This window comes from Lupinus angustifolius, chromosome LG03, assembly GCF_001865875.1.
Source record: "Lupinus angustifolius cultivar Tanjil chromosome LG03, LupAngTanjil_v1.0, whole genome shotgun sequence".
Classification (NCBI taxonomy): Eukaryota; Viridiplantae; Streptophyta; class Magnoliopsida; order Fabales; family Fabaceae; genus Lupinus; species Lupinus angustifolius.
In genome coordinates, this window is record NC_032011.1 from 23955018 (window position 1) to 23974010 (window position 18993).

At 33.7% G+C, this 18993-nt stretch overlaps 1 protein-coding gene across 1 annotated transcript; it reads right to left on the minus strand.

Annotated features, from left to right (window-relative positions):
• LOC109343853 (calcium-transporting ATPase 3, endoplasmic reticulum-type) lies at nt 1472-18789 on the minus strand. The gene is made up of 34 exons (XM_019582346.1): nt 18561-18789; nt 18326-18376; nt 18191-18224; nt 17864-17881; nt 16408-16544; nt 15954-16028; nt 15651-15696; nt 15255-15314; nt 15074-15154; nt 14395-14480; nt 13461-13562; nt 12669-12722; nt 11927-12028; nt 11582-11640; nt 11316-11460; nt 10491-10598; nt 9911-10063; nt 9700-9804; nt 9331-9527; nt 8410-8521; nt 7126-7224; nt 6905-7050; nt 6695-6752; nt 6312-6404; nt 6163-6213; nt 5909-6040; nt 5287-5388; nt 4887-4941; nt 4172-4257; nt 3798-3946; nt 3048-3153; nt 2892-2945; nt 2617-2665; nt 1472-2123 (listed from the first exon to the last, which is right to left on the minus strand). Exons 1-34 carry the CDS (start codon nt 18591-18593, stop codon nt 2056-2058), a joined length of 3006 nt encoding a protein of 1001 aa, XP_019437891.1. The 5' UTR covers nt 18594-18789; the 3' UTR covers nt 1472-2055.

Sequence of the window (18993 nt, forward strand, 5' to 3'; positions counted from 1 at the left end):
AACGGGAACTAGACGGCAAAAGATAATAAATATTCAACTACTACTATAGTATTATATTATTTATTTTTGATTTGTTCTTTCTTGGATTGATTTAATTATGAATGAGAAGAGAAAGAAGAATAATGAAAGAAGTTAGTAGTAGTGTAGTACTATTATTTTGGTAGGTACAAACAGTGAGAGATAGAAGGATTAAAAGTAGTTAAAAAAGGAAGAAGGATTCATAAAATAGTAATCATCAGGTAGGTAATAATGAGTCAAACGCCATAAAACCTAAATGACTTATATGCTTTTAGTAATAATTGATAAGTTCCAAAACCATACTTTTGATTAATGAATTTTTAAAGTAAGTTTACTATTTACATCTAGCATCACTCAATATAAAGATACATGTTTAATTTTCCTCTCCTAAAAATACTTTTAGAGTTAGGATAAATACTTGATAGAGATTAGATAATTTATCCACTCGAAAATAATTTTATTTTTATGGATGAAGGATACGAATAGCATGTAAAAAACATATAAGTATATTTTAATTCACATTAAAAAATTATGAATATAACCTAACATAAAATTATCTAATCGCGAGGCCAAATGTCACATTCACAACTCACGTCATGATTTTAATTATTTGATTGAAGCATTCAATTGGATTAAATTTTGATTTAGTTTTTGAAGTATTGTTGTGAATCCCAACTTTCTAAAGCTAATGACTGAGACATAATATCTGATGTCTAACTTAAATCATTAAGTGAGATATCATAGTTATCACATAGCTATCACTCCTAACAAGTGTCACTCACATGAATTGAACTTTTGATATTTAGTGTAACCTTATACTACTAGACCTACACCTTGTTATTTGATAATATTCTACTTCCCCAATTCTCTTTTATACTCATTGTAGTCTTTAATTGTAGAATGTTGTATAATATTGTACTTACCGTTGCCCACTCATCCCGGTGTTACTTAGGCTAAATATTTAATTTGAAAACGAAATTAGGCTAACACATCACTCTTTCATCATTCCTTCTTCTCCCTTATAACATCCCACCTCCACGCCTAGGTCAATGAAATGAAATAACATGGAAAGAAGACACGTGCATTGAATACTGAATCTACTCTTGTTTTAAAACTTCTTATCCTCCACCCACTGCATTTATAAGGCGAACAAATCCAACGCAAACATCCATAAAAAATAGTAACAATACTTGGTGAATTAGATGATTTACAAGGGTAAAACTATCTACATATACGTACAACTTATTAGATGAGAACCCTGAGTCGCATCTTAATGTATAGTTCATAATTGAGAATTGCTCATATTCTCACTCCAACATTTAGATGATTGAGAATTACACGTGAATTATAATATTATCTTTGAATTTAAATAGGAATGCTAAAAAACTCAAAAAAGAATCAGAGGTAGTACATGAGAGTAAAAATTAGAAAATATTTGTAATATTTGGTTCCGTAGATGTGTAAAGGCAAAAAATATGCATTAACAATATAAATAGAATCATCTACATGTGCCAGTGGGTCTTATACAGAATCTCATAGTTATTCACATAATCATTGCCTTGGAAAAAAATACACATTTTTGTAATCAGAATTAGCTTGATGCAAAGCAACTAACAAGTGATCAAATCAACGAGTCATGTTCTCTGATTCTTCCGTGTTTAAATCTCTCTGTCACATGTTTAAAGATGCAGAAATAATAACTTTAACTTTCCAACTGAAAGTCCTCAGAACAGGGCAACATGTGTTGCCATTTATGTCCCTTATGCTAGAAAAATTGAATGAATACAAACCATGAAGAAAAGGAAAATTTGATGATAAAAAACTGGAACAGCCAGCCACCTCTATTTTGTTGTTTAACATCACTGGCATTTTCAGGACAATATAAATATTGCAGAAAGAGCAAATATTATACAGTACCTGTCGAGGTACCTTTGCTTAACTAGGAGGTTGATGATTTAAATCTGAAGCAAGATACCACTGTAAATGTTGGATTTCAAATAAGCAAGTGCAGAATTTGCTCAAATGGTACTCCACATTTTACTTATCGCGCTGTTCTCTTTTTGGAAGTAAATCAGATCTTCTGACCCATAATCTGAACCTCAAACCTAAAATCATAGGAATAATCAGCACATCTGATATACAGTTAACATCTTATGCAGATGCGTTGATCCATATCACTGAACACATGTTGTATGGATCCCATGACAATGAGGTTACCAATCCTAGTATTTGCCATGCTTGCTACATACTAGCTTATACTCCAAGATCAGAAATTATTGCATGCTCCTAGAGTAACACATAAGATTGTGCTCAATCCACGTCTCCATTCTCATTTTGACATTTCAGCCTTAATTAATAATGTGGTCCACCACTTACATATTTATCATCACAACCTTTTTTTTAACTTGTTTAAAAATAAAAATAAAAAAATGTTACTTTGTGATGGATGTTATCATTAATTGAAGGTGAAATGTCAATATGTGAATGGGAGAGGACAATCCTATGTGGCACTCCAAGAGCATGAAATAATTTTCCCCCACAGAGCAACTAAGCATCATAAATTAAGCTGAAAATTTAAGATGATGGAACAAAGATTACCAATGGGATGTCTGGAGAAGAACTTTAACACCTCATCAATGATTATAACCTGAAAAAATAGGAAAAAAACAAAGGATTAAAAGATGTTGATGACTAGCAGAGGAGATACTAGGTGAATCTAGAGGCTCTGAACCAAAGGGTAAAGAATCATGGTGGTGAGACAAGATATGTATTGCGCCCACCATTATGCTTCTTTTAGGAAATTACTACCAAAATATTGGAACCGGGGTGCAAGGTCTAAAACAAAGTTGGGAAAGATAACGATAAGTACATACAGGTAATGAAAGATAGAGGACAGCCATCCAGTCAGCCCACGATAACGGAGTCACCTGCCAAAAAGACAGTAATATTAACCCTGTTTATGAGAATGATGGCAGAAATGTCATTTCAGGAAAATAAAATGTGGGTTGCTGCGATAGTTAAGTACTTACGGAGAACAGAACTGAAAGAGGGTGAACATATAAAATTAGTATGTGAAGTAGCATAGTTAGTATTATAGAACCAACAAGCCACAAGTTACTCCAGGGAGGGATGACCCTGAAAAACACACAAATAAATATTGTTACATGAATAATTAAATCGGTAACTTTTACAAGTTAGCTGCATCCCAGCCAGATGAAACCACATCCAGCAAAAGCAGGCTATATCTAGGCTGTTTCTGAAGCTTGAAAAGGGAGGAAAAAATAACAGTTGACAGTGCCCAGGCACAAATATGATCATGCCCAGTGTATGGCATTGGATCTAGGCCCAACACCAGCATGGGCTGTTTCCTTGATAAAAACATAATAAAGTAGGGTAACAAATATAAAGTTTGTTCTAACCAAGATTTTCACCAGGATTAACTTAATCAAATCAGACGTCACCACTCACCAGGGAGGTGATTAATTATATCATATGTGACTTTAAAGACCACAAATGCCACTTAGTTATGAAGCCATTCTTTTCCGTGCACTTTGTTTTTCATATTAACCAGTACAATATATATTTCAAAGTAGATAATCATATAAGAAGTGCCACAACAAATATGAAAAACAAAGTGCACGGAAAATAAGTATGCAGATATGGACAAAAAACATGTATTGTGACCTACTAGTTTAATGTCATTCAGATATCCTTCCATTGATATGCAGGCACAAACAAAAACTTAAACTGAAGAAAACAAATTACACAGAATTACTCACAGAAGAGATTGGTTTTCACTAAGATTGTTCAAAGCATTGAACATCTCAACAACGACAAGCACAGTCATTGATACAGTAGAAGGATGCCGATCATCAAATACACTGCACGGATAAGTTGTCTCCCTGGTTGGGCAAGTGTCAAAATTGATCTGGAAGAAGAGAGCAAATCAAATTAAGAAAACCAGAAACATATTTATTAATTATAGAAAAAAGGAAATTTTATTACAAGAATAAGCACAATCAACATTTATTACTTGAAAACTAATAATATCTATATGAACGAAAATACTTTGGCCTGGCTTTAAGCAGTGAAAATCAAACAAGCAACTAACCATGTGTTCACAATGTATAATAAAGATATGATAATATCTTACCAATTCACTGTATGGCAGTTTAGGGCCACTATCGGAATAAACAAACCACCAAATGAAACCAGCAACAGTAGCAAGACCAACATAAGCTGCACCAAAACACATGAGTAACATCATATGACTACCCAGAGTCTCAGACAAATGAAGCAAGATGAACAACGTAAAACTATATATCCAAGTTACAATAATCATTGGAAGAAAAAATGACTAGTTATTGCCTTCTACTGAAGCACTGATCTAAATAATTGCTGCTTTACAAGTTTTAACTAGACTAATTTCTGATATTTGAATTGAGTTATGCAATATATTATATTGTTACTTTATTGTATGAATGCGATTCATGTAAAAGAACGCACAATTCCAATAAAGAAAACTAAGCATTTCCAGGAAAAGATTATAGTTTGCTGACTTGTGAGAATTGAAACCAATAAGAATATCATTACACAAACAATCAAGAACAACAACACAGTGCAGAAAATCCTACATAGCTGTTCCAATGACTAGAAACTTGCAATAATTTAATTTGACTACATGCCATACTAGGTAAAACAAGCATATCTAACTCTTCACCCCTCCCAACATATTTGAGAATGCTGTAGGTAAGATCTACTATATAAAAAGCATAAAAGTAAATAATTATTTTTTTAAACAAAAGCTTATTGTCTGAATGAAAGAAAGAAGCAAGAAAAAGAATATCAGACTGAGATTATGGGGATACCTCCAATTACTAAATATCGGAAGAAGAGCCAACCTGTAACAACCGCTTCATTGATCTGTACATTAAAAATGGAAAACATCATGGGAAAAGAAGAAAGCATCACGGTAAATGAAGCAAAAGAATCCAGAGATTCAAAACTTAATGTCAAGGTTTGATACTTAGTCTCAAACTATCAAAAGAAGAATATAAAGAAAAGAAAACAGAAAAAGAATAAACAGAACTGCAATATAAATCTATGACTAAAAGCTGCTTAGTGTGGCATAGAAGAAAATTAGAAATTTGAAGTTCTAAACCCACATCTTTACCACATAAAAGGAGAGAAATTGAGCATAAATGAAAACCCAGGGCAAAGCCTTCATCACAAAAAATAGATATCTTACATGGACTATTGGTACAGTACCTTTCGAGGCTTAGCCTTCATCACATCAGAGTCTTGCTTATTGAAGCCAATAGCAGTGGCAGGCAATCCGTCAGTAACCAAATTGACCCAAAGCAGCTGGACCTGATAGAAGGTAGGCAAAATAAAAAGAGATATAATAAAGCTATAATCTTCACTGAAACAAAAATGAAGTTTGCTTTTTGTGAAATCTTTTTTAACTGAGTGAAGAAGCACAGTCTACCATCTTCCTATTATAGCACATTAATTACCAAACTAACAGCTACATGCCAGGGCACAAAGTCATTGGAGATCTAAATTAAAAGAATCCAGAAACAGGTTTAAGCATGTATTTAGTGCAGTAAAAAATGTCAGCATTTGAATGTCCGTAAAAACGATCCAGGTCTGTCTTCCGCGTTCCCCTGGGGCTGGTAAGGCGAAACAGGACCATCCTTGCCCATTGAGTGATCTACCTTGGGCCATCGAAATTGCACACTCAACTGGAATAGACTTCACAGAAAACCATGTGCAGATAAATTCCGTAGAACATTTTTTTTGGTTGACTGTTAGAACTCTTTTTAATCTCTTCTTTTATGAAATCAATTGGCTAAATAAGATAAAAGATGAAGAGACATTATAAACTCACAGGGGCCAAGGTATCAGGTATTCCAAGCACAGCAGCTACAAATATACAGACTACTTCTCCAATATTTGATGAAATCATGTATCTAATAAATTGTTTTGTATTGTTATATATAGCCCTTCCCTCTGCCACAGCCTGCACAGAAAAAATACATAATGATGCTGCATGGGGATTCCTTTTCAATTGATGAGAACCAAGAAAGAAAAGGAAAGGAAAAGAAACTTGACTAGGTAAGTGAATATATATTTCTAGCATACCGCAACAATAGAAGCAAAGTTATCGTCAGCCAGGACCATGTCTGAAGCACTCTGTAAACACAGGTGGAAAAAACTCCATGCTGTTCAGGATTATTGACTAAAAAAGCAGAAGAATTAAAGAGGGGGAGAGTAAAGGCAGTTGACAAAACCTTGGCAACAGCTGTCCCCGAACCCATAGCAATTCCTATATCTGCCTTCTTCAGTGCAGGTGCATCATTGACTCCGTCACCCGTCATCGCAACCTAAAATATTAACATTGTGTATTTCCAGAAATTTAAAGGAAAAACGTTTAAATAATAGTAGAACTAAATTCCTATGACCACAAAGATACAACAAAATATAACACCTGGGTTACAAGAATAGTCAAAAGGATTGCAGCCAAAGACATACAAAAAACAATACTCAGATGAACACATAGGTTATGTAATTAGGACAAAAAATGAACATTAAAGAGCCTCAGGAGGGGGAAGAAAGAAACCCAAGCTAGCAATTACAGTTAATGTTTTGATCATAGATATGGAAGCAATCATACCACTTCATTCTGGCGTTGTAATGCTTCGACCAGCATCCTTTTATGAGAAGGCTCAACCCTGAATAATAAAATAAAGACATGCATCTTTTACTATGAATTCTTGATCTAGAAAGAAGTTGAATAATGGGAGCAATCATACTTTTCTTCATGCAATCCATGATCTTCTAATAAAATGAACTATTAGAGCATACATATAATAAACCAATATACCTAGTAAAAAGTGCCATACGTTGCAATGCTAGAGTTTGTTGCAGTGCTGGGAGTTCTTCAAACTCAGAAGCAGTGTAAGAATATTCATCAAATTCCATCAAATGGTCAAAAGCACCTATCTTGCGGCAAAGCGACTCGGCAGTGGACTGATTCAGTATTAATTAATTTTAGATAAGGTTTGTAGGGGAAAAGAAAAACAAAGTTTTCAGGAGTTTGAGAACCTTGTTATCCCCAGTGACCACTATAACACGGATGCCAGCAGTCATACATGAAAGCATTGCATTTCTTACTTCATCTCTGGGTGGATCCAGCATCCCAACCTACATAAAGAAAAACAGTACCGCAGAAATAAGATTACAAGATAAGAAAAAACTAAATTTAGAAAGTCGGATTAAGAAAAGAGCATTTGAACCCTATTCCAGAGAGAAAATCACAACAAAAAAGAATACTTTGAAATATAATATGATATTTCCATACAAAAAAACATGTCAGGCAGTTTGTCACAAGACATACAAAAACTGGACGTTATCATGCAGTTCAGAGTTTCAAAGTGATTTACCATGGAATAAATTCTGCAATCAGTATATTCTTTATGTATTATAAATATCTCAAGGTAAGAGATCATTGGGCAAATGTCAATATTTCATAACTAATTCAAAACAATCACAGTTTTTTTTCTTTTAAAAAAAACTGAAGATTTGTTGATGTATTGTAGAATCTTATATGTAGCATGCATAGTCCACCTGTAGAAAGTTTAAACACACAAGGAACCAATTTTCGTTCATGAAAAAACCTACTTCTAACATAAGTTGATCGTGCACTACAAATAAAACATGGTGGAAAAGACCACTGTTAATGAAAAAATCAACCTTTTAAGATCTTTACAAGTGCAAGCAATCTGATATATAAATTTATAGATGTTTCGAACCATATCCCTTGATTTTGCACAAGTGGTTACCCACTAGACAAGTTCTTGTTTCCTAAACTGAAAGGCAATACATTTTAGGCTTAAACAAACGCAAGGATCAAAATTAAAAATCAAGATATCAGGATATAGTTCAACCATCCAAAAACACTATAAAAGCTAAGACATGAAAAACTACCAGAGGAACATATCTCAGTCCATCTCCACAAACCAAAACGACAAAGCCATCCCAAACTAATTCTTTTAATTCAACATAATTTTTTACTTTAAGATGTCATGCTTTATTGTGGGCAAGAGTTGGTATCTATGACTTTACAAGGTTTATAATACCCATTATCAAGATATCTATATTTCTTGTTGCAAAAAGAGAAAACATCCAACCATGGAATATGTTATGACATAAAAAAAGATTGTAAGGAAGTACAGATAGCTCCAGGAAATGTCTCAGTATAATCTTTAAGTGTAAAAGTAAGCTAATTAAAGCATATTAAAACTATAGGGCATTAAGCATGAACCTAGACTTTTTCGTAACTTGAAAACACTTTTGAACATTGCATTCTACATTGAAAAGAAAGCATACCAACCCAATAAATGTAAGATCTTTCTCATCATCAAAGGACAATGTCTGTTGATCTGAGGGCATCCATTTCAGGGCTAAAGCAAGGCATCTCAATGTTTCTTTTCCTGCAAAACTGTGCAACAAAATATATGTTCACAACACAAACAAAAAAGGTTTAATACAAAAGGTATAAAACAGAAAATTGATAGAGGAGGAAAACTAAATGATACACAATATTTGAGTCCATAAGTTAGAGCATAATTTTCAGAGATGTATTACAAAAACCGTATCAAGAAATTAGATTGCCAAAATATGGGAAGCACTACCACTATAGTAATGCTATGACATAAACAAGAACATGAAATTCGTGAAGTGAAGGTCCTTTATAGTCAATTTAGATAATCAGCATTTGCAATTATTTAAAAAGTTTGATCCATATACTTGATAAAATGGAGGTTAGTCCAATTCCTAGAGGAAGAGGGAGGCTAAGAAAAACCATAGGTGAAACAATTAAGATAGAGCATTATGGCGCCGTTCGATCCATATACTTGATAGAGCATTATAATGAGGTTGTATTGCTAAAGACACCGTAAGAGTCCTAATACTTGTAACAGAGTCTGAACATAATTACCCATAACGATATAACTGATTCTAATATGATTACCTATAATAAAGAAACATTCTTAATGAATCCAAGGTATAGTAAAATATTACAAGATAGATCTAGATAGTATAACAGCTTATACTTGACTGCCTCTTTGAACTGCTAATACAGATGGGAAATATGCCCAAGCAAAGCAAGCTCATAAACAGCTAATCTTAGTTTCATTTTTAAGATGTTCTCTTTATCGAGTCTATTTAAAATTAAGGACAAAAAGAAAAAAGATCTAAATAGAATTTTTGTAGAGTATGTGTACACAGATAAATGATAGGAAACCTAACCTTTGGAAACGTGAATTCAGCTCTGCTTGAATATCAGCCGTAAGTGGCACAATGGAACCATCATCATTGCACATAATGGTTGTACATCTAGAGATAATACTTTCTGGAGCACCCTTGGAGAACAAAACATGCATCTGATTTCGGCTGCATAGGACACTCATCATTTTCCGATCTCGAGAAAACTCCAAAACATACATCTGCAAAACATCACAGCTCAAAGTGTGAAATAGTGAAAGTAAATACCCATGGCCAATATCCCACAAAACAACAAATTGTAGATATACAATAAATTTCACATCCATAGCTTCTGAAAATATGTAAATGAAAGAAAAATGGAAAATAAAGCTGACAAAACTTGATACAGCACACCTTTCTAAACTGTTCCTCCCAATAATGGTTACAGTAAGAAGCACGTTCATGCTTGCTCAACATATACAAGGATGATGGCATAGAATTAAAACCAGGCAGACCAACCTAAAGATACAAAATGAGCAAGAAGTATCCTTGAGTCTTAAAGGAGCTTCACAGATAACACTAACATATACAAATAAAAGACACAAGGAAAGGTACAAATACAGACCTTTTCTGTTAAGACACGTAATGCCACTTCAGTTGACTCACCAATTTTTTCATAATTCCCTTTATCAGGATTATACTGCAGGGTTGATTCATTGCAAAGAGCAGAACACATTGCTATGTGAAGAAGACAGGGTGATTGAGCCGGAAAATCAAGCTGCAAAACAATAAGATTCTACATGAATTTAAGCCTAAGCAAAGATGCATCTACACGTTATATTGGATGTGTTATAATAACTAGTATAGGTTTATGTGTCAAAGATAAAATTCACAGAAAACCATCAATGCTGGTATGCCACCGTCAGAAAGGGCTCAATTTCGGTGCAGACCTTAGTCAATGCAAACATTTTGTATAGTAATGCAGCATTGGATGCCTACACAAAGCCAAAAACAAGACTTATTTGACACTCAATATCCTCAGGTTCAGGCATATTGTTTCCGGGGAGGAAGTTAATGTCCCAAGTTTTGGAGTTGTTGATCCCTTCTTTCCTTATGCTAGTTAATTAATTAGCTTTAATCAGGATGTGATATATGTTTGTGTACGTATGCAAAAAGCATGAAAATTTTAAAAAACAATATAGTACCTGCATCCCTGTACTGTCAACTATTGTGCCTTCAGGTGCATATGTTGTTCCAGTGATGCTGTATTCGTTAGCAACAGGATTACGTTTTGCAGATTCAACAACGCACACCTGTGCAAATAGAAGCATAGAGTGGAGAAAGTCTGGTCAAGAAAATTGCTAAAAACATTCAGCTATAACCAACCAAGGAAAAAAGTTCAAGTAAAAGAGGGAAATAGAAAATATTCCTTAGAAACGTTAAGATATGGCAAGTACGACAGAATTATGACATAACAAAATAAAGAATAAACACTTTTATTGCAAGTTTAAGACAGACTAGGACACAAAGTTTTCGAATTGAATCATGTGCCAGATTGAACTTGTATGAAATATACAAAAAATGCACATATTAACTGTGTAAGCATGTATCATTCTGAATCTGAACCGAATAAATTATGCACAAATCCCCCATGTGCAGCAGTGGTATTAGAATCAATTAGAATAAGACAATTGGTATTAGAAATGCATAAACTAAACGCAATTTAGACCTTCAACCTCTTGAAGGCATTTTTTTTTAATTTATAAAAAAATGCACGGTCAGTTCCAGGAAATATTCAATGTACTTAACACTCTTAATTCAAGAAAAAATGTTAAAAACTAATTAGCAATGAGATTATTATTGATCCTAAATGTTTCATGCATAAAGCTATTAAAAAGGAATAAATCAGTGCATAGTCTAATGGGGATGGATCAATTCCTTAGGCAGGCAGGAATTTATGGCAAAACAAAAGTCCACTTAAAACATATAAGTGAATAAATATTTATGTTTCAATAACAAGTAAAACTCACCTTCACAACTGACATCATATTGGTAGTCAGAGTCCCAGTTTTGTCGCTGCAAATTACAGTGGTGCAACCCAGGGTTTCGACGGATGGCAAAGACCGAACAATGGCATTCAACCTAGCCATGCGCTTTGTTCCAAGAGCCAAACACCTATTATAAAAATAAAATAAATCAATACATGACAGAAGCAAGAAAAACTAAATCAAAACTTAAAAATCTGAAATATATCATGGCTTACAGCGAAACAATAAAGAGAAAGTCCTACACTCACGTTGTAACAACAGCAGGGAGTCCCTCAGGAATTGCAGCAACAGCCAGAGCAACTGCAATCTAGCAGGAATATGATTAGAGGTTAAAAGATTTTTCATGTTACAGAGACAAATAAAATGTGTTGTTTCATTAAAGGAAACAATATAACACCCAGAGAGGATTGTAGCATAATATGAATATGTTCAAAACGAAACAGTTCAACTACAGCATGATGTATGCGAAACTAGAATGTCAGAATACAACTATACAAGAGTAACTAGAAGTCTTAAAAAACAGAACAGTGTAGCTTATGAAACTCCCAAAAACTAATATAATAATAATAAAATCCACATATTTGAGAACAAACCTTAAAATAATGAATTGCACCATGCAAAAAACCACCATGAGCAGGGTCACGAAAGTGACCAATGTTTACGATCCACACCAACAAGCAAATCCCTGCAATAACCTGATAACACAGACATTTAAGCACAACCATAATTCGGAAATAAATGAGAAAAGTAGGCTTCACAGTTAAAATTTAAAGAATAAAAAGATTCCTCACACAAATGCTCCACTAATATATTTTATTTGAACATGATAATTCTTATGCAGAAAAAAGAGGTTCCCTAATGAAAGTGTTTCATCATAAATAATATAATCCTTTGCTCAGCTTCAAATAAGCTTTCTCATTAAAAGCCAAAATGTAGGACAATAAGGCAAAGTGGTATCATCACAGACATTATATACTCAGTCCAAAATCTTGACTTTTCAGATAGAACTATTTGCACCAGCAAAACCACCAGGATGACAATATAAAAATGCAATAACAGTTGTATAGTTAAAATGATGAATTACAATAAAACAGTGCAATATGCACCAATAGAACAATCCTTAAGGCGACCCAGTACACGAGGCTCCCCCTTGTGGGGGTTTGGGAGGATAGATGTACATAGTGTTACCCCCACAAGCAGAGAAGCTGTTTCCAGGATTTGAACCTGTGACCTCTTAGTCGCTAAGCAGCAACCTTACCGTTACGCCAAGACTTACCCTCTACCAATAGAACAACCCTTCTTTTGAAAAAAGTAAATCAAACAACTAGCATTCACCTTGGCCAAAAAGGTACCAAACTCATCCAGCTTCTTTTTCAATGGTGTTCCCTCCTGCAAGCAATCATTAAAATTTGAAGAAAAGACAAAAACAAATAAAAAACAGTATAAACACTGCTGATGTGTGTCTAACAATCCAAAGAACATTTTCCTTTCCATGTATTAGGGAAGAACCCAAATGCACACATATTGCATATTGGAAGAATGACAATCTCTAATCATGTCAAATCTAACGCTACAAATATTAAATCTATCAATTTTTTCTCAGATTTCTTTTGTACTACCAATTTCTCACCCAATAATACTAACGGATGGCATAACCTGGCACCCTCAGGCATAAGTGATATCACCTAAGATATTTACCCTTAAATTCCCTATGCAGCATAACAATCCCCGTATTATTGAATCAAATCTCAATACAAGAGGGATTATGCATAACATCAAGAGATTGCAAAATAAAACACTGTTTCGTTATGCATGTTAAACACCATCTTGAATTCTTGATCACAATTACAATTTCCATTTTCCGTTTTTTAAAAGTTGGTTGATAATGCCACCTTGTCAATTATGATAATGACCTACTTATCCCTAGAGTGTGTAGGAACAAGAAACTTTCTAGTGTTAGGTACATAATAAATTGCAGCATCATTTACTCTTGATGCCCACAAAATAAATTAACAGCTGCTAGGTTACAGATTAACTAAAACGCTATCTGAATTCCACCAGACAAAAACAGCATTAGGTAAAGATATAACAGCAAAAGCAATGAAGTGAGCAAAATTCAATGCTTACATCCTCTGTTCGCAACATTGAATCACGTATGCTGCCCATGGCAGTGTTAGGACCAACTCCCACCACAATAGCTCTTGCCCTACCAGCAACCACGACTGTTCCCTGACAATCAAAATAAATTCTTTTATAGAAGTATCTCAATTAACACAAGCATTCTCAGACTACAAGAAACAATTACTTAAATATTAGCAGGCATTAGCTTTTGCTCATGTAATTATTCAAAATCAGGATGAAATGAAACAAAAGATGTACCAACAGAAACAAGAATGTTATATTCACGAATATTAAAGCACGAGTTGAGTAGCAGAGTATTAAAACAAATGAATCACAGTTACCAGCATCCATTAAAACCTGTAAAATCTACCAACTAAGAATGGTATATACATGTAAAGTTTAACTTAAATACATAATGCTGTAGCTGTCAAAATAATGATCATACAAATCATGTGAAACTTATTATTATATGAGCATGTGTGGTCCTGCATGTTTGTAAGCATGTGTAATGCCAAACCGAGCCGAAACAAGAGCTACTTACTAATCCTAAAAATCAGAAACATTGAAACACTTCAATCACCACCGAGTGAGGCCAAATGCTATATAAAGCATGAAATTGCATCTTCCCTATAAATTAAGTTGAATCACAGAAGCGAAGCATTCTTGTCAGGGTGACGTCAAGCATCATACCCACTAAAAACTATGAGCATCAGTGTTTAATTAAAAGCTAAACTGGTACAATCGAGCAAATCTTACTCCCTACGTCCAATAAAATTTGTTTAATCTTTAGTACAAATCAAATTCCTAAACGAACAAGGAGTTCCTTCACATTGCACCTTTGAGAAGTGTCACTACTCACTACCTCATACATAATTATAAATATGAAACAATTCTTAATTTTATCAGCCTCGTGATTTTGCAAAGGATTGAACATTCGTACCGAGAACAGAATATTTGTTTTGTCTTGGTATACGGCATTTGTTGTTGTGGTAGTTTTAAGCTCTTTTTCCACAGAGCTACTCTCACCTACAATCAGTTCAATATTTAGATCAGAATTTGAACAGTAAGTTACCCCTTCATGCTGAATACACCTTAAGTATAAGTGTGCAATAAGCAAATGATGCAAACAACCCAAATAAACTATATAATGCACACTAGAAGATAAAAGTATCTTCAACAGCGTTTGTCAAACATTGGTTCCTTAGAAAAAAAGATCATGGTACCTTCTAGTATTGAAAAAAGCATAATAATGAAGGCTCATTTAAGGAGACACTGTTACAAATGGAAGTTATCAATGTGTTACTTGAGTAGTCAAGTTATCCAAACTGACAAGTTTTTTTTGTGTCTTTTTGTACTGGACTGGAGCTAAATTTTGGATTTGTCAACAAGGATGAGTTTCAAATATTAACAACAATAAGAACAAATTCACTTGCAATAAATTTCCTCTTATGGATCAGCAGATCGAATACAAAGTTTACAAACAAATGAAAAATAGGAGTTATCACCAAACAGTTACTTAAATGCCTGCTAATGCCAACATGACAAGGAATTGGAAATTTTCCTAGTAGGAAACATTAAATATTTACATTTGTGGTATGAGATATATACAGCATTCTTACCTGTAAGAATGGCTTGATCAACACGCACTTGATTACTTAGCATCTCAATCATCCTCATATCGGCAGGAATTTTGCACCCCACTATTTAATTGACAACCAAAACAGAGTCAACTTATCAGCTTTCCTTGATTAAATACTCAACTATACCAGTTCTTTTGGAGGCATTGCATGATCAGCTTACCAGAAACTTCCACAATATCACCAGGAACTAGTTCAGTTGCAGGAAGTATGGAAAAACAACCTGCAAGAAATAGACATACCATGCTTCAAATTTTTTACTGCCTGAACTTCAAGATGACTATGTCATTTACAGCAAAATAATTCCTACCCAAAAAATGTTAAAAGCATATCACCAAGATCAGATTTTTTTAATTAAAAAGTACCACATATGCAAGGCATATTACCTAAAACTGCAATAAAACAAACATCGCAATAGAAATTCTGACTAGATATTATTGACAAAATAATAGAAGCAACACCAATTAACATCAATATTTCACAATCAAGAAAGCGCATCAAATCACTACAATAATAATCATGCTACAAAGAATCAGAATGGTACAAAAGTTTCTGTTACCATTTCGCAAAACAGTTGCCACTTCAGCTTGATAAGCACGTAGCTCCTAAAATAGTATAAAAAGAAAAGAAAAGATATAAGTTAGCTCAATTTGAAATGTCGGACATAAAATAATTACACAATAAATTGACTTTCATGTAACAGGTTTTGATTTGGCATGTAGAAAATTTAATAAATTCGAAATAATGAGCTTCAGCCTTAAATTTATGAAAACTCATCAGTGAAAACATGCCACAATTAAATCATTATCATTTATCAGTGAGATTGTTTGGATCTCTAAAGTTTTAAGTATTTCAAATCTACCTCAAGAGCTTTTTCAGCATTTGTTTCTGTAATCACTCCCACGGCTGCATTTGCAGCCAATATCATCAGAATAACCTGTACATGTATTGAAATTAACCCAAGATAGTGTTACCTATTTGATACACCTGATGACCAAATAGTGCAATCATATAGAAAATTTCATGAATTCTTTTAACTCAGAAACATAACTAAACAAGGCATGTTGCCAAATCTTCTGCTCACCAACAGTTTATTAGTTCAACTTAGAAGGGCATGCGGTAATGTATATGTACTTCATAAGTTGCAAAAGAACTTTATCAGCTCATAATCTACAACTTCTACTGAAAGGATACAACTTTGACATCTTTATGTGAGTTATTATTAAGGTATGAAACAATTTACAGGTTTTATTCTTTATCAAATAGAATTGGTCACAAGTAACCAAAGATAACACATAAGAGCAAATATATCTTACAGAAGGCTCCAGAAATGCCATTAACCCTGTTTCTCCATTAAATAAAGCCAGAATAAAAGATATAAGTGCAGCTGCAATTAGTATCTTTACAAGCAAATCATCAAATTGCTTCAAAACTAATCTCCAAAAGGGAGCTCCTGCACATCCGAATTGACAGGAATTAGTAGAAACCAGAACCAATTGATTTTATGCAATTCAAGAAGATAATTACAACACAACAAAGGTAAGCACGACAACGAAGTAGAGCCAAGACTATGAAAACCTCCATTACCAAGAATAAGTTAATACTAGTTAGTAATTAACCAATTGTTAATTGACTTTTTGAATGCCCCCAAAGTTGTTTATCCATAATACGGTAAATATAAAATAATTAATTGTTCTATAACTTACCTTGGGATTTAATGGCCAAAATCAAATAACAAAACTAGCATTTCATTTATCAGGTATAATAGGGAACTTTTTGGTGATGTGTTGAGAATTCAGATCAAATTTTAACAATATAATTTCAATCATACAACACAATGAGGAAATTGAGAGAAATGTAAACCATAGGATTCAAGCGGGATGAATGAAATGGTGGAGCATAAAGTGTCATATATGATAGAAAGATGTCACTCAAACTTAATGGGAAATTTTATCGCACAATTATAAGATTCGCAATGTTATATGAGACTGAATGCTGGATGATAAAATGTCAACAAGAGAATAAACTCAAAAACTCAATGTAGCAGACATGATAACATTGTGTTGGATGAGTGAACACACTAGACAAGATAGGGTTTGGAGTGAACGCATTAGAGAGAAAGTCAATGGTAGAATCGTGCTGGACATGTGTGAAGGAGACCATTAGAAGCCCCAGTAAGAAGAGTGCATCAAAAAGAGGTTAGTCTAATTTCTAGAGATAGATAGAGGCAAAGAAAAATCATAGGCGTGCCGATTAGGAAAGATTTAGACATCAATGTTTTGCCAATGAACATGATTCATGATATATCATTATGGTGTCGCTCGATTCATGTAATTGAACTCCTTTAATGAATGTTGTTGTAATGAGAGATATCTTACCAGACATGCTTAAAATTTGCCTTCAAAGAGCTCCAGTGGACCATAAGCATTAATATGTAAGATCTTAAAGGTTTTCATCTTTCGAACTAGGAAGTTGAAGAATAGTTTGAATACTTTATCACAATATGAATTTAAATTTAAGATATTAACACCGACAAGGCGACAATTAATTACTAAATATAGCTAGCAAGAAAACATATATTTGAAAACAAGTACCAAACAACAAAGGAGTAACTAAAACACAATTGGGAAAAGATTAAATAAAATCATGTGGATCAAATAATGAGATAATATAAAAAACAGAAGTAAAATGCTGTACTAAGAGCGGAATATTGATCACATGGTATAATATAAACAAAAGCAAAAGTAAGAAGTACAAATTTTATATACTTACTTTTTTCTTCAGGCAGCACTGTGTGGTAAACGATCCCATGCAATAGGAGAAGAAGAAATAAATGTTAAAGATTCAACTTAAATGAAAACAAATTAAATATTTAACGGAAAATAGTGAACAATATATTAAAAGTAAATTTCATCAATGCCAGGTTGAGTAGTATGATTTTGTTGACATGTGAGTGACACCAATCAAAACAATGAAAACTGGCTTGTTCCATCAGAACTAGTATGAATTGATGTCAAGATAAAACCACATTGCTCGAATATCACTTCTCAAAAACCAAAAATTACTGAAGAAGAAAGAGAATCACAAATCAGTGCATACCGTTTGTACCATAAAGTCTAGCATGTTGTACAACCTGCAAAATAAATAGTTTACAAATTTGGAACAACGAAAAAGAAGAATGGCAAATCCAATTACTCCTAAATCTGAGTGCGAAAAAACAGAAAATAAAAGTACCTGAGTATCAGATAGACCTCTAGTTGGATTCACTCCAAAGAAATCAAGTACCTAACAAAAACAGAGAGAATAACAAATCAAAACGCTAGCTATAGAAACTAAATAGATTTGCATGTGCGAAGTTTTGGCAACTAAAAAAATGTTGCCAAAACATTATGATAAAAAATTCAGCATCTATTAGCAATTGAAATTATGAAAGTTAGGCAAATCAAATTCAAAGCAGAAGGAAATTAACCTCGGGAATAGATCTAGCAAATGCGTCGTCCATGGATGAACGAAGAAGAGTTGATGGGATCGGAATTGTGTGTTGTGACGGTTACTACTACTGATAGTGGTTGATTCACCGATCCTGATTCCGATTCCGATTCCGCGATTTCCTTTTCCCGGTGTGATTAATAAAGCAGTGTCACCACCGCTTACGCAGCCGTTACATTCAAGCAACATCGTTTTGGGCCTCAGCCCAATTTGTTATCTGAATTTATGGGCTTGCTGCCACTTTAAGATAACTTTACACATGGCATAGAAATCGTACAGTACAAAACTCTCTCCATCCCAATAATTCTTATTTGATAACTTTAATGGTTTTTCCAATGATAAGAGAGTGGATAGTTTTGGAGTTGAGTTCCTCAACCAAATACGATGAGAAAGGAAATTTTTTTAATTTTAAT